The 21731-nt window shown below is 39.7% G+C and overlaps 1 protein-coding gene across 1 annotated transcript; it reads right to left on the reverse strand.

Moving 5' to 3' along the window:
• Window positions 1-5821: 5821 nt before the first annotated feature.
• Window positions 5822-21685, reverse strand: DNAAF10 (dynein axonemal assembly factor 10). The gene is made up of 8 exons (XM_066640299.1): window positions 21412-21685; window positions 17577-17677; window positions 16626-16756; window positions 11851-11952; window positions 11130-11245; window positions 8944-9078; window positions 8270-8367; window positions 5822-6567 (listed from the first exon to the last, which is right to left on the reverse strand). The coding sequence occupies exons 1-8, from the start codon at window positions 21604-21606 to the stop codon at window positions 6360-6362; spliced, it is 1086 nt and encodes a 361-aa protein (XP_066496396.1). The 5' UTR covers window positions 21607-21685; the 3' UTR covers window positions 5822-6359.
• Window positions 21686-21731: the final 46 nt, after the last annotated feature.

Consider the following 21731-nt stretch of genomic DNA (forward strand, 5'->3'; position numbering starts at 1 on the left):
CCAACTCAAAGCAAAAGGACACAGATGATTGATGGTGATTGATGGTGATAGTAGTGGTATTGGTTGTAGGTCCCAGAAGTCTGGGACTGGAGCCCTGATCCCTTTCTCAAATAATCTCTTTTACAAAATAGTTCCTGACCAGAGGCTTAAAATATTCTGCTCAGACTTCCCTTTTACAGTGCTAATAGCCAAAATTTAAAACAGAAGAAACTTTACTTCCTTTCAGAAGCCTTGTTATGCTCATTCAAACACTAGGCTTCACACATACTAATCTGTACGAATAGGACTCTAGGGATGTGTAACTACAGTACATGCGATATATTCAGTGCTGATTACATTTTATTGGCAATATATCTCACCAGCCTGCTGAGCTTTTCTCATCCCTTGTGATCTAACACGAGCAAGTATAGCGTGGTCTCTACATTATTGACAAGTCTGCATGAAGTATTCTAATATGAAGCATGCTGAAGTTGCTTCTCAGACATGTACCTGGACATGGGATAACCTGCAAGAGCACATAAAAAAGCCAAACCGACTATTCAGTAAGCTACAAAGATCAACGCAGAAAAGTATGCTAATACCTGTTTCTCTTTTCATCTAGAAGTTGTAGCAGCTTGTTCTATAACCAGGGTTCTAACTTTTTGGGGTGTGATAGGACACCTACATAGGACCAATCTGCATGAAAGAAATCAAAGAGCTAAGGCAGTGTTTCCCAAACTGTGAACTACAGCTCCTCTTGGGAGTCAAGGAAACATCATCACCTTATACAATGTATAACCTGGCACCCAATACAATGTATAGGGGAGTAGCCCTAATGGGGAGCCACAGCCAATGGCCCAGTAGGTCAAGGGAGCTGCCAGTTGAAAATGTTTGGGAACCACTGGGCTAAGGCTTTATCCATCACTGCTCCTCCATGGTAAGAAAAACTTTAGGTGTTGAATTGCTACTCATCAGTGCTGAATGGAGGAAGAGGAATGTAGTTGGTTGCTGGACTTCCATTCTCCCACTTACTTGGGCATGCTGAACTGAGAAGTGAAACTCCTGGAGAATATGTGTGCAGTTTTTGTATGCATATGTGCAATATACAAGTTTAAAAAAAACAATTCAGTGTTTATATGTGTGCATGCAAGTGTATGAGTTTGGCACTCCAAAGTTATCAGGTTTAACTTTTTGTAGTGTGGTCAGTGAGGGAAAAATCTTCATCTGACGTATTTCACTGCACCAAAGAACTGTTGGACCCAGAGAAGTGGGGCCAGATTAAATGAGGCAAATATAGAGGACTCCTGCTTGAGAGAATGATTTTATGGCATGTTGACAATGGATCTTCAGAGTCTGGGTGAGAGGCCTCCAACCAGTTTCTTAAAAGTTCAACTTCATGAAAATGAGATGCAGACTGTAGAGTTTCTTCAATGTTGCATAAAGAGAGGCCGGAACCAGGTGTTACTTATATATAGCGCTTGGTGAGCCTTAATCAAAGCAATTCATTGTGAAATAAAAGCAAATGAATACTTTCTATCTTTGTAGCATCAGTTTATATCCTGGTTTGGTGTATATGAGTCAGCTTTTTAGGTACATATTAAAATTACATATCTGAGTTCATAGGAAACAAATTATCAGCTCAAAGAACAATGATTAGCAAATACTCTTGATTGATGTTCACATTCTTAAGTATGTAGGTGGCTGTATTGGTCCATTAGATGAACAATCTACAATCCAAAGTTGGATAATAATTTGTTAGGAACAATCAAAAGTAATGAAGCATCATAGGCAACTTTTGAGCCCTACAGAACTCTCCACCATAGAGCTAGCAAAGGGGAGGGGATAGGGTATATGATGTAGGAACCCCAAGGGTCCGTAGTTGGGAAAATTTAAAGAAGGGAGTTTAGGGTCTTTCTTGTAGATGTGAACCAGCTTCTGAAGGGTATGAGATAGTTGCAATAAACACAGGACTGCTTTGACAAAGAAAGCAAAAAAGGGTGGAGGGGAAGGCAACTCTCCCATATTTTGGAAATAAAGCCTGTTAACTCAACCACTGGATTTGGATAAAAAGACAATAGGCCTTTTGTACCAACACAAACTCTGGCTGATTTCATGTCAAAGAATATGAATATATGGCAAATCCTACTTTCACAAAAGGGGAACTAGTGCTTGTTATGGCAGTGACAAAATTAGGCTTCCTCCCAGCACATAAAGGTGATCAAATGGTGCTATTCTTGTTTCAGTGACAGAAAGCATCTGGTTCATGTGACAACCTGAGTTGTAGGTTAGAAACACATTCTGCTTGAACCAAGAGAACATCTGAGCACTCTAAATCCAGGGAAGATGTGCTCTCTTAAAAGGATAAACAGCTTTAGTGTCTGGATTTAAGAACTGCAAACAAAATAATTCAAAATTCACTATTAAGACCAAGTTCTTCCTGTCAGATTATCAATATGGACTTTTTCAATTAGACAACTTTATTGGAATGAAAAATGCCAAGGCATGATTTAGTAGCTGCTCTGCTGTAAATTACCTCACCAGTAGTCACACAATCCATACTTGTTCCTGAAGAAATTGAATGGCTATAACTTATAGCAGCTGAAAATTGCTTTATTGGCAGGAGTGTTGCTATTGAAGTACTAAGTGGCAGCAAGTAGTTCTCCGCACCCACGATCATCCTTGGGGATCCATTTGCGACTCTTCTTTATGGTGGTAGATCTGCTACAACACATTTTACCATTTTTCTTTATTGCTTCTGTCTTCAAGCAATTGTTCATAGCCAAGGTCAAGGTGGTCTCACAGGGTAGGCTTCAATGCTAAGCTCCAGTTGCAACTTGAACTAGCTCCATTTATTTTGACACTTCAGTGTTGCTTATTAATGTGAATACTGCACCACCCTTTTTCGCCGTAAATGTGATGGGCTTAAAATGGTTTTTTCTACTTTCTGAATTTGGGTCTCCCTTTTGGACTTCCTTTATCTTGGTCTCTCGACAAGCAAACTCCATCTGTGCCCTGTACAATATTCATACTCAGTTGCAAGCAGATTGCTGCTGCTGCAAGCAAAAATCTGTGAATTGGATTACTAATCCAGTATTGGTATTCCAAGAGGAAGGAGATAGTTTCTGCTCGCGGTATAAAACCGTACAGATAACATTCATCCCAAATCAGGTTGGGCTGATGGAACTCTTTAGGAACACTACAAATCCAGTGTGGACAAGTGTGTGGGAAATTCACCCAGCACAAAACTTGACAGATGGGGAGATGTCCTACCTGCCTTTCAGGGCAATCCTTTGCATGATTATTCATAAGTAAGTTGTTCTGTGTTCAATGGGGCTTACCCCAGGTAAGTATACATAAGATTGCAATCTTAAAGTTGTATCTTTGTGCATCTTCCTTCAGGTATCCTGTGCCATGCAAAGGGGAAGCCTCATTCTACAGTTTGAGACACAGTGATTTAAAAGAAGCTAGATGGCAATAGCACTTACAGATAAAGGCAGTTAAGCCATTTCTGCCCAACATTGTATATACACAACAGGGACCAATTTGTGCACCTATGGGCCAGGCAAATATAAGTTAAGCTCATATTCACTGGAGCAAGTCTCCTTTCATGTTTAGAATAGCAGATTTGTAAGCCACTTATGCAAAATGAAGAGGAGCAACGTCACCCTAAAACCTTTGTGCTGCATTCTTTCCTGCAGTTACATAAAAGCTGCATAACTTCCTGTGTGCTGTATAAAGCACATTCTTATATTGAAGTCACTGAACAAGACACAATGATAACCTCTCATCAATAATATGGTAGTCAAATACATCAATAACACAGAAAGTAAATACATTTGGAATCATTCTGGACTTCTGCAGTAGTATTTGAATTTGAATGTGATATAATTCCTTAAGAGGTTTTGTTTGTTTGTTTGGATAAGCATTCCAATGCTTATCTTTCAGAACAAGCCTTGTTTTATAGCTGGCTTCATTCTCTGCAATGTGCACACTTTTCCACTAGAGGACAGGGGATAACATTTTGTTACTTCATAGGGAATAAAGAATAAATGATGCTCATTTACTGCACTGTCCATTGATAAATCCTGAAATCACTCATAAAACTAACATTTCAAGCCTTATACTTCATTTCATATCAAATATGTCTCAGGCCATTAATCTCTCTAGATACCTTAGTCAAAAAGGATAGATTTACAACTTTGTTAAGGATCTCTTTCCCCAGTTACTTTATCATGTCAGCAATTTATTAAATACAGATTATCCAATAATTTTAATAGTTTAGCACTGGAAATACTATTAATTACTTCTGTTCTGTGTTGGTTTTTTCCCCCTTTCAAATGGCAATGTTTCACAATGACTAATGTATTACAACTACAGATATTCCTTAAGTAACTAATAACACTGGGCCCAATCCTGAACAGTGCTCGCCAGTTTACCGCTGGGGTGCATTGTTGCAAACGTGCCATAAGGCACATTTGTGGGCCCTACCGCCGAGTGAATGCTGCCTCAGAAACAGGAACTCTGTTAGAGTTGCTTCATAGTTACACTTGGATTCAAAGAAGCTGTTTGGGCATGTCCGGTAGAAACTTTTGACTTCTCCCTTTTGCGTGGACAGATCATCATGCCATATCATGACCTGCTTTTCAAACTTGAAGATTTATAGGCAATTTGTGGTATGACACAAGAACCTGTCGCTTAAAAGGAAGTAGTCTCAGAATGTCCAAGCCTTGGGTGTATCCAACCACTGAATCCAAGTCTTTGATTCAAAATGGTTTTTACTGTTAGCTGTCATGTTGCCCCTTTGCTTTTCCTCTGGCATGACCTGCCATGGAAGTCTGACCGAATCAGAACCAAGTCTTGGCCAAAGACTAAGGGAAAAGAAAGGAGCAGCCTTCTCACTTTGAAGGCAAATAATCTCCTTTCTCTATGAATGGAATTTAATTCCATATGCATGGTCCCTTGATTGTTTTATCTCAAAGAATGAATGGGTTCCTGTTGTCACAATCTTGAGTGGGAGCCTAGGAGTGCCTTAACTTAAACAAGATTTCTCTGTTGAAGACCTACAGCTCTTTGTTCTCTGAACTAACATCCTAGTCTCCTGTTAGGCTCTGGAAACCTATCAATCAACCCCAAGTCAATCAAGTTCTTTTGTCAGGAGACTAAGGGCTCAATCCTTTCCAGCACCTGTGCAGCTGCAATTCAGCCCTGAGATAAGGGAACAAATGTTCCCATACCTTCAGGAGGCTTCTACTTCTGTCCTCCCACCCCATGATGCAGTGTACGCCCCATTGGCACAGCTGCACTGGCACTGGAAAATTGGATAGGATTGGGCCCTAAGCCATAAGGACCATCCTAGATTAAGCACTGGCTATTCAGGTCAGGAATGTAGTTTTTTGTTGAGCCAATACAATTGAAACTACCAGAACACTGGGATTTTGCATTGGGTCCTCCTCTCAAAACCCTGCTGTAGTTCCACAAAGCTTCATCTCTTGAAGTGCCTACTTGGATCACACTCTGACTGCCCCTTCTTAGAGATTGGCACGGCCAATGGATATTTAGTATGTATGTCTTTGGAAACATATCATCACTACATGAGTCTTCGTGCTCATGGTAATAGCATATTGCTAAAAGGCAGGATATAATTTTTTAAAAATAAATTCATCATAACATACATAAGATTTTCTACCTTTGAACCCTTGTGATGCAATCACATTTTCAAGATAACATGATTAGAAACTCACTTTCAATTGAACAAATTTGACCAAAGATTTTTTTAAAAGCAGACGTGACACAGGTAGAAATCAATGTTTCGGTTCCAGGGGTATAAAAAAAAATGCACATGTATTATTCCATTCCTGTAGCTTTATAAACTATTTTAAACAAGTTGTAACAGAAAAAAATCACTAGTATACCTTCATTCAATTAAACACAGTTATTATGTTTTTAAATGTAGAAAGTAAGTGCAATTCAGGCCATACTGACAAACATACTAACAAAATGAAGCATATTAAAGCACAAAACGTGCTTATTCTAAAGTCTGTTTTTTGAGATATCATAAGACTACTATATAATAGTCCTGTGGGAACAGACAAATAAAATATACATAATAAAACCATGTAATAAGGGTCACAAATTCCATGAATGTAAGGTGCTTTTAACTCAAGTGTATCAAACAGTAAACAGGTCTGCATGTGCTAAACGGAATGTGCTAAAACAGAAGGCACATTTTATGAAAAGGAATCTTACATTTCTAGGAGGTACAAAAAAGCCCTAGATAACTTTATTCACATTTTGTTGCCCTGCCATAAAATCATACAATTAAACTTTGAAAAGGCCTTTGCTCAAAAATCCACGTGAAAGTGTTTGTAAAACATCCTCTGTCAAACTTTGTTCAGTTTTGTGACAATGAGTACTCTCACAGTCTGGTCAAATGAACTACAGACACAAAGTCCCCTTTTGTCAGGGCTCCAATCCAGGCTAGAAATTGGCTGTGTTGACAATGTCACGTTCTGCAAAAGGCTAACTGAACCTGCTACTCCCATTTCGGTGTTCTCTGAATCCTTCTTGGAGCGTTCTGCAGGATACTCACTGAAAATAAAAGCAAGCAAAGCCCATCTGAAAAAATACCATGTACATTTTCTATATCCAACACCATATTGCACTTTCTCTTCTTTCAAGGAGCATCTAGCTTCAAAATGAATCTTCTGAGGTGGGTTAGATCAACAGATAGTAGCTGCATTCAGATCCAACCACAAGCAATGTTTTAGTGTTATGAGAATGAGCAGGCACAGGTCTCAATTTCATGCACTTCCTCCTTCTATACCACCTTTTTCCATACTACACAAGAGGAGGAGATTAGAAACTTCCATCCCTACTCTAAGTGAGGGAAGCCACAGTTTGCTGTTCTATCAGAACCAGAAAACATATTGTATGATGGCAAATATGGTATGATGGCAAATTTGTCATGTTTGGACACAATAGCATATTATAATGTGTCAGAAACCAGGAGTACAATGTTCTAATCTCTTCCCAATGTACAGAGAAAGGAGAAATTGAAGGAGGCTCATGCCTGCTTGTTGTTTTAGCTTTACATCTGAATTTAGCACAAGCCCACTCTATGTGTTTTATATCTGAACAAGAATTTTAGTCTGGTCTTTCCACATCCAAACCCAGTCCTCTAGCAATTGTAGAATGCTGGTTCTCCTTTGGAAAAAATGGGAAAAAGCTAAATCTCCTGAGGATTCTAGATAGATTCTCTCTGGAATTATGGGATATAGGTTATAAACATATGCTTATAAGCTTTTTAATTCAAAGTTGAGTAGAAAAGTAAAATGGTAAATTTCAGTATGTACAGATTCAACACCCTAATTTGTCTAATAAAAATAATGTGCAGTAGTCAAGCTACAGCCATTTGAAAGGGACAAATCCTTTTCACCTGTCTTTGTCTCAGCTGAGATTAGAAAGGATATGTAGTTCTAAGATTTAGGGGTATAAAAGGCCTTTTAAAATAGCAGCTGACCTGAGACAAAACACAGAGGAACTGCTGGAGCCAGGAGGGATCTATGTATCTAGCCCTCTCCCAAACTGGAAGAAGCTGGTACTTTCTCTAAATTCCAAACACTATTCTAGTTACACTTAAAGTATGGGAGGGAGAAACTGTGGCTAGGTTAGTAGGCTTATGGAAGTAAGCACTGAAGAAGTGGGGGGTGAAGCATCAGTCAAGGTGATCTGTGAAACACTATGAATGGGCATCCCATTTGTGGAACACTCTCTCAGGAAAGCTCACCTGGCACCAACTCTGATGTCATTTTTGGTACCAAAAATGTAGCTCGTTATTTCCCCAGGCCTTTAAATCTTTATTAGTGCTTTCAGTTTGCTGTTCTAGTATTGTACTATTTCATTGCTGTACGGGATTTTATGTCTGAGATTTAAGCCACCCAGGAAATATTTATATCAGTTGCACAGACAGCAACATTTTCAAGTGGTGACTCATTCATTGTGGAAAAACATTAAATACAATAGTGCAGTTTTAGAAAAAGTCTTTTTCCATTAATAGTGGTAGCTCTGAGCAATACACATTGCTGCCAGAAGTTTAAATAAATAACCATAGACAAATCAATGTAAGTTGCAGATGCATGTTAAGCCAGTTCTAACATGAAAGTTTGCCTCTAACAACAAATTTTCCTTTGACAGAATAAATTACCTATATTTCCACTGCTATTGTAATTTAATGTTCAGAGTTTGGACCATTCAAAAAAGGGTCACTTTTGACACAAGAGTAGACACTTACTATTTCCAAAGATGAAGGTTTCCAGCGCCTCCACTAGTCACAAAGATGTCTCTGTTCTGCGGAAGGTGCCGAACTTGCCACATGGTGGCTTTGTGAGCCTAATATATACAAAAGTCAGAAATAAATTAATCTAATAACTCCCTACTGAGTTCTCCACTTACCATGGAGAGGTGAGAGGCAGGATGGTGTCATTATGTGCTGAGTTGGAAAGACAGACTGTACATTTCTGTACAGTTCTCAGGCACATATAAAGTACTTGGAAGAAAGGAAAAGAGCCTGTTTCTCACCATACTAGCCTACAGAGATAGTAAGAAGCAGTGAGAACCTCTCTTTCTGCTTCTGAAATTTTTCAAAGTGTGATGTGAAATGAGAGACTTCCTGGGATGAACACCCTGTTTTGTGTCTATTTTCCCTATCTTTAGACAACTCCCCAGAAGATCCCCTGCAGGTTCAGCAGCCAAAAAAGACTTTGTTTGAAATGCCATTATCCCTCAACCACATGTAGTTGTGGCTTCTGAGAAATTCTCTGATGTCTGGGATAGCTAGTCTGTCTAAAGACAGATGTCCCAGCTGCAGGTGTTTCACAAGTACTTTTACTATGCCTCTTCCCTGCGGCCTGTAACAAGACTGAAACTCCCATCATAACTTTGAACAATTTACGTTTTATACCGTACCTTTTCTGAGAGTGAAGCAAAACCTTTCGTTGGATGCTGAGTTCTCATGTCAAAAACATGAAACTTTCCTTCAAGTGAAGTAGCTACCAGTTTGTTCATATTTATATCTTTCCTGTCAAATTCAACACTGCAAACCTAGAAATGTAAAGCAAATACTCTATTTCAACTGAACTGTAACATTTCACAGGTGCAGTCCTAAACAAGGTCGTATACTTAAAACTGCAGGTTTCCAGTCCAATTCAATGGAGAGTTAGACATACTTAAGCCTATTAAATTCAATAGCTAGGAGCCAAAGAAGATGCTTTAGGACAGGGGTGCTCACACTTTTTTGGCCTGAGAGCTACTTTGAAACCCAGCATGGTCCGGAGATCTACCAGGGTTTTTTTACAATGTTCGCACCATCATAACATATAACATTTATGTGTACAACGTATGTTGGTGTACCTTGCATAACCGCATGAGCCAATATTGCACAACACAACATAATTAACTATAAACATTTTTTGAAATTACTTGAGTTTACTTTGATGACTTGCACTGAAGTGAATCAGCCAAGGATGCATAGCCCGGACAGTAGCTGCTGACAGCCAGCTTCAAGCACACTTCCAAATGTTCATCAGTCATGGTGGTACTTGGACTTAAAGATCTTCATGTAGGAAAAGGCTGACTCGCATAAATAAGTGGAGCCCTTCCTGCCTCAGGTGCTCTTATATCCCTGAGGGCCCTATTGCCTTCAAGTGGCTGCAGCTGTGCAGCACACTCTGCTGGATGCCCAGGCCTTACCCTTAAAGGGGCCACTGCTGACACCACATCTACCTCCCCACCAGATCTTCCTCGATTCCAATACAAGTGTGGGGGGGGGGAGCAGATCTCTATACAGACCAGTGCAAAAACAAGGGAAAGGTGTGGGGGAGGGAAGATCTCTATATAGGCATCACAGCAAGACCAGTGCAAAACCCTTTGCACACAGAACCAACAGATGGAAGTTGGGGGGGGGGGGATCTCCATACATACTAGTGCAAAAACAGGGGAAAGGTAAGTCATCCCCAGGAGAGTCAACGGGGCTCACTCCCAGGGATGTGTGGACGGGAGAGAAGCCTGCCAGCGGCTCCTCTCCAGGACTACTCACGAGTCAGCCCCAGTAGACTACTCACTCCAGGACTACTCACTCCCAGGGATGCTTCACTCCCACGGATGCGTGGACGGGAGAGAAGCCTTCGATCAACTCATTTTGCCTGGCGATCGACTGGTAGATCGGGATCAACTTATTGAGCACCCCTGCTTTAGGAGTATGCAATGGCTTCAGCATGTCCTAAGGAATTTTTGACTTTTCCCTTCTATGCCATACCACAATCTGGTTCTGAAATTCCTCATAGCATCAAAAGCAGCTTTGAATAGACTCCTATTCAAAAAACAGGAACCCCAACATCAAAACCCCCTGGTCATGTGGAACCAGCTGCACACACACCAAACACTGTTTAGAATTGCAGCTTTTGTACAGTAAAGACTACTCACTGTTCTTTCTGAGATTATTTACATGATTGCCTTACCATAAACATGTCCTTCAATGTCATTTCAAAAAGCATATAGTACCAGGACCCTTTTATGCTTGGTTGAGAATGAAGTTTTAGAAATATATGACAGGGCATTTAGATGATTGTATTATATATATACATTATATTTGATATGATATGACAGACGAATGACGAATGAAAAATGATATTAAGAGGTAAATTTAGAAGAGGAAATTGATTAGGAGATATGTAATGATTATTAATTTTAGTGATATGTAATAATAATATATGATTTCCTGCACCCTTTTTTGTTTATGTAGTGAAGTGTGTGTGTGTGTGTTTATATTTGTTTTTGGAAATTAATAATAATAAATTTTTTAAAAAGCATATAGTACCAGGTTTTCAGGATATATGGAAACTTTCCTTTCCTCATATAGAAACTTTGTTGCAATAAGAAAAAGGTTTATGATCCTCTCCCCAACATCTCACTGTTTAGAAAGGAGTATGATCTTTACCCATGGGCAAAAGGCAGAACTCATCAACAGGACTAATTCAGAACTCTTGCAAAAACAGTATATACAATTTCTCAATGAGTATAACTGGAAGCATCTCTCTCTTCTATTTTACTAAACAGACAGATTAAAATGCAAGCATGTTATTGTGAAACATTACCCCATTCTTAATGTTTGTCTCCCATCGTAAAGACATGTTCTTAAGGTCAAACAACTTAATGTCTCCATTGTCATAGCCAGCGCATACAACACGCTCTTCTTGATTATATGCATTGCCTAGATAAGAAAAAAGTCACTGCTTAGAGAACCATATGATAAATGACATATGGCACCATAGGACAAAACATTCTTACAGCAAATCTACATTTATGCATCAACAATATTATAAAGATGTGCATTTATACTTATACATAATTCTGGAAAAGAGATATATCATCTGAGGGTCATTACTCAGACCCCAAAAGAGAAGCCAATGTTTAGCAAAAGGAAAATGCAACTGCTGGAAGATTTCATGCCAACTCCATTCTTTCTATATAACTTAATGTAAAATTTGGCTATTCTATTCTCTGCCAAAGAACAATGGCACTGACGTGGTGCTTTCGACAAAGGCAACTGAACACTGGAGAGGATCTGAGAAAAAGGCAGCAGTTAGGAGTTAGTTTCCTAAAACAAGAAAACTGGATTTTGATCAGAACTTTTACTCCCTCCCCTTCTTATACTTTGTTTAACCTGATCGTTCTCACCTGTTTTTAATGGCAAGTAAGCAGAGTTCCTAACATCCAGCGCTATGGTACCCAGAAACTGAAGTGATGAGAGCAAGAAAGTTCCATCACAGGAGTTGCCTCATTAAGGATTGATTGATTAATTAATAGAGAACTTACCAAATGCTACTGTCCAGCAGTCCCTCTTACTCTCTCCTTGTGCTGGTTCCATATTGGCAACTGGAATTTCCTTTTGTCTGGGATCCCACACCTTCACAGTTCCTGCAATAGTTGATACAGAATTATTCTGTTACTGATAAAATGGTTTGCAGCATTTATACTTCCACATCAGGACCTTTAACTTAATTTTCAGAAAACATTCTTTATATTGCATTGGCTGCTATTCCTGCTTAATGTATTGCAAATACACAACAGAAGAAACATTTTCCCATGTTTTCACAATGTGATGGACACAGTTTGTGGAGTTTCACTGAAGGAATGACAAAGCTAAATGAAATAGAAATTAGATAAAATAATAGTTATCTGTACTTGGAAATTGCTATCTTCATTCAAAAGATAGGAGTACCAATACCATACATTTATATATCGCACAGGGATGTTTGCAATGGTCTTGTTTTATGTTTCTCTTCTTACATCCTCACATTTGCAGATATCAATTTGCTACAGTCCCTTAATGACTTATGTGAAAACCTTGTTCCATGTGAGACTCAAAATAGAACATACAGCTTATGTAGATCTGATTGCAGTATACTTGTAGCCATATCAAATGGCAGCTAAGGAATCTAGAATGGAAAAAAGCTAACCAGTACTGCTGTTACCAAACTGTTTGCTCAGAAAAATCCAAGAGTGGCAGTAAGTGTAGAGAGGGATTTTTTTTTTTTTAATTGGCATTTGGAGCTACAAGCTTTTCCAAATACTTCCTCTCTGGGAAAATTTCAAAAATATTATTTATTTTTATCATCTAAAATGAGGCCCCACAACTGAGTTTACTAATGCTTTTACTTATTGTTATATTTATTGTTTTATTTATTGTAAGTTTCATTGTTATTTTTTGTGGGACTTGTAAGCTGCCTTGGGCATTTGTCCTGGCAAAGGAAAGGAAAGTTATAAATTTCTTAAATAAAACAAGATGTCTGGTTCTCATTTAATATCCCTTTAAAGCTGAGTGATACCAACAGTAACAGATTCAGAAAATCTTACATAAGAAAGGTTTCTTTATGGCTTGTAAATCAGCTGGCTTGAATAAAAGCCTGGTATGACCTGAAAGCAAAAATCAGGACAGCAAGATTTTTTCTTTTTAAGTCTTCAAACATATGTAAATAGTTAACCCATTTTTGCCCAGTCCACAGGTGTACACATTTGGTCTCTGTTGCATATATGCAACACTGGGGCAGAAATGGCTTAACTTGCTCTGCTCTAACATCTGGGTGCAATTCCAAATCTATGAAAAACAAGTGATATTATACCACTGACTTCAATGGGATGTGGATTTACATGGGATGTTTATTTTTCTTAAACTACGGTAGTTATTAATTTATGTATATCTCATTTGTCAAAATCTGTACTATAAAAATACAAGTAACAAAAATTTTTCACTGATCTGTACTAAAGTAACATTTTGTCCTTGCCAAATAGGATACAGCCATACAGTTTCATGCATCTGATGTTTAAAACGTTCCCACAAACCCACTTACCTGCCTAAAACTAAGGCATAGTGGCTCTGAGACTGCTCTCATAGCTGGCAGGATAGTATAAAGGTCACATCACTGCTGTCACCCACTTCTTTGTCCAGCCCCTACCAAAGCCACTTGTCCCTTTTTCTGGTGTGCACAGACATGAGGCAAAATGCTAGCACATCAACACCACTCTCCCACTGCTGCACTCATCAGCTGTGCTCCCAAAATTATTGATAGGATTATGGAACTGGATTTGTTGGCAGCATCAAACCACACCTCTGGCATTAAAGCTATTTGCATGGTGGAGGGAGCAGGAGAAAAGAGCAGAGATTTTCATTATTTTGCTCTTCCTCCACACGTTTATGCATGCCCACGTGTTCTCTCATATCCACACCTATTCATCAATACCTCCCACCACTGTTCTCTTTAAGCTGTGCAGCTCAAACTCCACTGAAGATTAACTCTGCGAAGCTTGGGGTTCCTGGGAGTCCAATAATAATGTTTCTTGTCATCACCAGAAACACCAAGGAGCTACCACATAGCAAGAGAAGGTATCTGCACAGCAGTGTAGATCCCTTAGTGGGAATACTGCCTTCCACTTCCTCCCCGTCTCCACGAACCCCCCACTGGCAGACAGTACCCACAGCAATGCCAGCCTTTCCAAAGACCTCCTGCTCAGCAACTCAGGAACTGTCAGGCAAGTGAGCGCTAGACCGGTCAGTGCTGCATCTTGAAAACATTTGGTGACATGGTGCCAAGCAGTGAGGGCTTGTCTTGGACCAGATCACACAGTTCTAAACCCCAGTAAACCAAGAGCTAGTGAATATGTGCTTCTGTTAGCATTTCTATAATATCTAATGTTCCAAAACAATTTGCCTCTTAGGATAGTCCCTGTAGGCATGGGAAAAATAACTTTACTGAGAGTCAGAATGCTGTAGTGGTTAGACTGCTAGCAGAAACACTCCCGTTCAAATCTCTAATTTCCATTAACATGCCTGGCTGACCTTGGGTCAGTCACAATCTCTCATTATCTCACTAACCTACTTCACGGTCTTATTGTGAGATCAAAATAGGTAAGGGTAGCATTTAGTTTGTCACCGTGAGCAGCTTAGAAAGATGGGGTATAAATGTCATAAACCTTCACCTGTGGCAATACTGAGGATTGAGAGGGGCTCATGGAATACACTTTAATTCCCAGATATTTTTCTGCAGGAGTAGACTCTCTCCTAAGCTACCTGCCCACCACCTCCTCACCCTCTGTGTCTACACACAAGTATTCTAGTTTAGAAACAGAGATTTTAATCTTATTTTAAGCTAAGAAGGCTTCCATAAAGGCAATAAATTACAGCTGCATTTCTATCAGCACTTGTTTTTACTTATTATTCATGTAATGCCATCAATACACATGATGCTTTACTGCAGAAGACAGGTGCCTTGCCTTGAGGCTCATAACTTAAAACAAAACACAAGGGACACAACAGAGGAAAGAAGGGGAATAGTATCAGGGAAGATAGGAAAGAATACTCATTTCATGACATAGGGATATGCTGTCATTTCATATATACCTAATCCCAAGGTCAGTGTTTCTCAAACTGTGGGTCAGGACCCACTAGGTGGTTCGCGATCCAATTTCAGGTGGGTCCCCATTCATTTCAAGATCTTATTTTTAATACATTAGACTTGATGCTCCCCTGGTAAGTGACTGCATTTGGGGAAATGTTATAGTTCTGTACTTTAACAAGCTACTATGTATATTCTCTTAATGACAGTAAATGGAACTTACTCCTGGGTAAGCGTCTGTAGGATTGCAGCCTAGGATTGTTAACATTTTTCCTGCTTGATGATGTCACTTCCAGCCATGACATCACTTCCGGTGGGTCCTGACAGATTCTCAATCTAAAAAGTGGGTACCGGTGCTAAACGTGTGAGAACCACTGCCCTAGGTAAAGGAATAAGGGAATAGTGCTAAAGGCTTCAAGCAGAAAATGGGTTTTGAAGAGGAACTGGAAGGAAGCGCAATGGGGGCATTCCTCAGGTGATCTCACCGGAATTTCCAGGCATAAGTGAAAGCAAGAGAGAAGGATTGGAGTTATCAGAAAGAGCAAGAGACCTTCAGGTAGCTGAGGATAGCATCATGCAGCCAGAAGAACAAAGACCTCAGCAGAAATGTAGCAGAACACGACAGCAGAGATGGAAGAGAGGGTTTTGCAAGTAGACCAGGAACTTGTGCTGGATCCAGGACAGGGCAGAAACCTAGGGCAGGGACTTAAGGAGGAGTATGATGTGATCAGAGCAACGAGAGAGGTAAATGATTTTACCAAGAGAACACTAGATGGAGGTGAAGGGACTGTTGTGCGCCTGCAAAAGACCAGAGAGGAGAATATTGCAGTATTCAAAGTGAGAGATTGCTTCTAGGAAACCAGTGAGCTCACTGCAATGCTTTTCTGAGTAATCATGCATAAGATATGCCTGTACATTCTAAATTCTCCAACAAGTGTTAAAAATGTCATATTATGGCCTTTTAATAGTGAAAATAAGTTTCTGTATCTGTAATAAGTATTTCTAAGTACTTCTACAACATCTAAAACTCCAAGACATTTTGAAAAAATTCTATTCAGTTTCAAGTATCACTTGTTAAGATGTTGCTGTCAATTTTTAAGATGTCGCTATCAATGTGTTAGATCAGCCACAGTAAAGAGATTAATTTGCTTTGCCTGCGATTGAAACCTTACATGCTACATGCTGCAAATGCTGAAGGTGTCCAGATTAAACACTGGCATTCAGGGAAGGAAGCTATTCAACTGTGGAACACATCACTATGTGACATTTCCCATTCCATATTCACAGATAGCATAAGATTAAGAACAAGAAAAGCATTCCAGAAAAGATAACAAAAGTTACTTTGAGGATTACTGTGAAACTGGACAATTCAGAACAAAATTCTCATATCATCAGAACCACAAGAGCAGGAACAGAGATAAAATCAGTATCTTACTTTTTAGTGGAATATGTAACACCCCATAGCTTCAATTCCAAACTGTGAATAATATTTAAGTTTGATCAAATAAATTCTGAAGTCAGTATTTTCTCTCTTGGATTGAGAGTCATCCTTTAAAGGTCAGATTCCTTCAAGAAGAATTTATTATGGAAAGCTCACCACTCAGAAAGTAGAAGAACAGCCACCCTAGGAACCTTAGACTTATCCTGACCCATCTCCTTTTTAACCCAATGAACAAAAGTGCAATAGGACTAACTCACCATCACGACTTCCTGTCACAATTTCTGGGGCTCCTTCCCCAATTCCTAAGCCACCAACACCATCAATACTATTTATTATTTCTTCATGTCCTTTTGCAGAGTACACTGGGATTTCTGGAGCTTCCAAATTCCTAAACAGAAAGAGAAAATTATTCTGTGCTCATTCATAGTTCTGATCCACAAAATTAGAGACACACGCCACACAGTGCTTAAAAACACACTAGCTCCTATTCACTCACACACAGCAGTTATTATCAATAAAATCTGCAACGCCATTTGAAAAAATTCTGACACAAGATAAAAAGTGACAAGAAGTTATAGAAATGAACAGTTATTGAGCTCTTTCTTTGCAAAACCTTTTCTTTCTAAGTTTCATCATTTTTACTTACAATTACTCAACTTCTCATTGTCTTATCTTGAGACATTATGCCCACTTCTGACAGTCCCAATTCCAGAGATAACTATGTGTTAATTGTTGGTAGAAGGATGAACTCAGAGGAAAGATTTGTAAAAATAATGCTATCTGTTTACCATATCAGGACAGTTGTGCTGTAAATCAGAAGCATGTTCTTAACATCATATACAGATTCATGTGTTTGATTTTGAGGTGAAAAGACTCTTTACTCTAGGTGAGAAGGTCACCTTTCTCTGAGATGAGAAGACTATTAAGAGACAAAAAAAACTTTCTAAAGTTCTCTTTAGTAATTTTTGAATGCAAAGAACACTTTGCATTCAAAAAATGCAAAGTGTTTCCAGTTTTAAAAAAAATATGCAACTAAAACTGATCAATGGGTCTTACTTCCAGAGGAGTGTGTTTAGGATTACAATCTAAAACTGTTATATGAATTGATTATCTGATCATGTTTTAATTCTGAATCTTCAGGGAGTATAAGAATAAGGGGGACAGTGAAACAGAGCTTTGCTCAATATTTGTAAATCTAGTTTTCTTACCATATATTTAAGTTTCCACCAAAGTCTCCTGTAGCTAGATATCGTTGTTGCAAAGAGGAAGCACCAAAGGTTCCACATTTAAGAGATTTTGACTTTTCAATCTGGAAAGAAGAAAAACATTTGTTTTTTTGGTAGCAGGGCTGCATTTATATGCATCTACCCACATCCAATATACATAAGTTCTTTCAGAGTCAAGTGATGGGAAAGACTTATTTAAAGTTTAATTTTTTAAGTTGAACTATAAAATGTATAAGGATTTACTGCTAACATGTTTTAAAGAAACTTAGACCTTAAGACACCCACAAAACAGACATTATTAGGAATAATGGTAGATCACATTTTAGTTTACAAAATTTGTCTACAGGCAAACATGAAGCAGATTTGATTTTACTATGCTAATTTTAAATCAGTCATTGCCTTCCATCTCTTCAGTTTATCTATGAGTTAGGGTGTATCAGCTAGCCATCCCTCATGGTTTACAAAACACAAAGCAGAGGAAGTAAAGGGTGTTCTCTGAATCCTACCACTTGGAACATATGATACATTGCACCCCTTTAAAAGCCAACAAGTCAATAGGTATATGTATTTCTTAGGTCTACAGATCACTGGCTTTCTCACAAGGAACTAATGTAATTGATTCACAATGTTTTAGATTTGTTTTTAGCTGGCAGTTCCTATACTGCATTAAGGACCCAGTCCTAAACACGTTACTCAAAAGTAAATTGCAATGAGTTCAATGAATTATTATTTTTTAATTCTAACTTTTGGGCTGTAAGGAAAAACTTCAAAGAAAAAAGGTTATACTAACTAGCTACCTCTTGCATCTTGCCTCCAATATTTGCCCCTTTCCCTTCATATTTTGATATGGTAAACTGTCCCATTTATATGGAACTAGTGCTTTATATACTAGTTATGTTTCCAGTAGATCTGTATGACTAAAATCAGATTATAGAAAACTCCGTTTAAATCTGTACTGTAAATGAAGTGCTTGTCACTAGAAAGCAGGTCCAAATACATTCATTCTTATGGCGGTAGAACATAATTTTTTTATTACCAAGTTCTCAAGATTAGTTGGCCTGTCACATTAAGTCAATCAGTTTAACAGAAAAGCCTTCAACTCAGTTCTTAATGCTATACAAGGTCAATGTGTTGTGTTCTGGACTGCCATAGCTACCGCAACCAACGGTCCGTGGGAAGCAAAGTGCAGTGCATACAAGCAAAGATAATAGCCATCACCATGGTGACCAGCGTGGCATTCCCCATCATTATTCATATCTAAACAATGCTTGACTTCTGAATGCTGGCTTACCAAATGCTGGGCAGAACAAACATTATGGGGCTGAAAGGAATTCATACCAACACATGCATGTTTCTCTTCTTGCTTGATTCCTATTCTGGATAGGCCTACGTGTTTTCAGTGCACTGACAATCAATCTTCTTAATTAAAGGTTACTACTGAAATTAGCCACCATTTTAAAACTGTTTTAATAGCTATGCTCCTTTATTCATCTCTACAGGCTTTTTGTACAGTACTTTAGTCTCAGGAGTTTAGATACTTCATTTCAGGATACATTAGTGGGTTTGAAACCATGTCATGCTACAACTTGCAGCCTCTTTCCATTCGTCAAACTAAAGTTCATTCTGGTATTGCTGGCCCAACCTGAGATAGTTGAGCAACCCAAACCACACTTAACTGGAAGTAAATCACTAAGCTCAGTCTACAGGATACATCTATTTGTATGCTCTGTAGTACTAGCTGTAGAAGCAAAACATACAAACTACTACTATTTCCCGGCCAAATGGATTATGCCCTCATTTACAGAAAGGAAAACTGAAGGTTGCCACTAGACATGAGCTTCAAAATCCCAATTTTCAAAGAGATGATGTCCATGTTGCCACACATCTGCATCTAAACTGTGGTAAATTTCTCATATGGCAGAATATACAAATGGCTAATCTAGTTTATTAATTATTATTGTTAACAGTATTTATATACTGCTTTTCAACCTAAAGTTCACAAAGTGGTTTAGAGAAAAATCAAATAATTCATGGCTCCCTGTACCAAAAGGGCTCACAATCTAAAAAGATGCAAAAGAACACCAGCAGACAGCCACCAGAAAAGACACTGCTGGGGTGAGGCGGCCTAGTTACTCTCCCCCTGATAAAAAGAGGACCACCCACTGAAAGAGTGCCTCTTACCCAGTTAGCAGGCTTTAGGCTGCATTGCTATGCCTACTTTCTTGAGAGTTCACCCCAATGAACACTTCTGAATACACATACAAGACCACACTGTTAATCTAGTTAAAAAAGTAACACACCACTAAATATTCTGTGCCCATACATTAGGGAGCTACAATTCTTCTTTGTTCTTTGCCTGACTAAAAGGTGTGCATTCTGGAAGATTTATTTTAGAATAAGATTATCTTATTCTAGTTGGAAAAGAACTGGAAAAGCTACCCTCATTTAACCCCTGCTCTTCCAAACTAATTTAACTCCACGTATGTTTTCTACCTACAGAGGATTTTAGTTTATGAATCTGATAAAGTGGACTTATGCAACCTGCAGAAACTTATGCTGAAATAAATGTGCTAGCCCTTAGGGTGCTACAACAAGACCCTCTGTTGTTTTTGAAGCAACAGACCACCTATCTTTCTGGTTGTTGACTTGAATCCTAAAACATCAAACTCATTTATGGTCAGATTTTGTGCTCATTCTATGTTATAATTAAGGTTCCAATCCTATGCACGCTTTCCTGGGAGTAAGTTCCATTGAACTCCATGGAACTCACTTTTGGGGAAATGCATACAATTATGCCCCCAAGTTAAGTATGTATTACTGAAAACTGCATATGCTTCCTGTTTATTCAGCTTCCACCCCCTTATCTCCTTTTGTTATGTTTCTTGTGTCAACTTCAAGATTAAGTTCTTTGGGGAAGGGACCCACCTTTATGTAAAGTGTGATATTATACTGATAGCACTATACTGATGACAGTGATGATACAGCAGAGTTGGTTGTTTGTTTCAGAGGACAGCAGGGTTGACAATCTCCTAACCAAACAGTTATACTACCCCAGAGGTGATCATCTTCACATGATATGTTGTCCAATACATTTCCACTGCCAGGATGGGCAAGGCGGGCATTGCCCCATTTCTGTGTTCCATTTCAGCTGAGCCTAATTATCCCAAGGCTTACTATGAGACAAAACCCCAAAGGCAGGGGATCCTTTGTACGCCATGAGTGATGGAACTGGGGGATGCCTCAAGCACTGGCTTGAAAGACAGGGTTGTGCATACTGCTGTCTGTGGGCCCAGTCCTATCCAACTTTCCAGCACTGATGCAGCTGTGCCAATGGGGCATGTGCTGCCCCCTGAGATGGAAGAGCAATCACAGTGGCCCCCTTAAAGTAAGAGAACATTTTGGGGTTGCGCTGGCACTAGAAAGTTGAACAGGACTGCGCCCTTCTGTCTCTTCCAAACTGCTGTGGTCTCCTCAGCTGCTGTCCCAATGGCTTCACTTTTCTTGATACCACTTTGTTTTATGTATTGTACCACTTTTATATGGTATTCAGAAGCCGCCTTACGCATTTGCTTTGGCATAGGAAGAGTGGGACACACACACACGTGTAGGCGCGCACACACACGCAGGTTAGAACACACGCGTGCACGCATGGATACACACACGTGTAGGCTACAACACACGCACACGTGCACGCATGCATACACACGTGTTGGCACACACACAGAGACACGTGTAGGCACGCACACATCCTTTCAGTGGAGTGCCTGGTGGTCAGCGCAGATCGCGGTGCGGGCGTGCCGGTGGCCTCGGCACTCACTTCGCGGAGGAGGCGGAGGCGGCCGCTCTGCAGCTCGTACAGCTGGAGGACGCCAGTGCCGCGCGCGAGGCTGCCCAGGCAGACGAAGCGGGCGCTGCACGGCACCCACTTGCAGTCGAAGACGGTGTAGCTGAGGCTCTGCTGCGTGTGCGCGATCATCTGCGGCTTCTCCAGCAAGCTCCCCGCCGTCGACATGGCGACAACGGCCGCAGCGCGCGCCTCGCCTCCCCAGGGACGCTCGGCTCCTGCCGCTGCCAACCGTCACCTGCGGCGGCTCTGCGCATGCGCCGCCTCCCAAAACATCCGGGGCGCTGAACGAT

The sequence above is a fragment of the Tiliqua scincoides genome, chromosome 1, assembly GCF_035046505.1.
Source record: "Tiliqua scincoides isolate rTilSci1 chromosome 1, rTilSci1.hap2, whole genome shotgun sequence".
NCBI lineage: Eukaryota > Metazoa > Chordata > Lepidosauria > Squamata > Scincidae > Tiliqua > Tiliqua scincoides.

What these genes read in the sequence shown, in the direction of transcription:
- DNAAF10 (XM_066640299.1), bottom strand. Translation starts at nt 21,606, where the DNA reads ATGTCGACGGCGGGGAGCTTGCTGGAGAAGCCGCAGATGATCGCGCAC. An exon ending in GCCTCCGCCTCCTCCGCGAA is followed by an intron (nt 17,678 to 21,411) that starts GTGAGTGCCGAG and finishes TCTTCTTTCCAG; the next exon opens with ATTGAAAAGTCAAAATCTCT. An exon ending in TTGCTTCACTCTCAGAAAAG is followed by an intron (nt 8,368 to 8,943) that starts GTACGGTATAAA and finishes TGTATATATTAG; the next exon opens with GCTCACAAAGCCACCATGTG.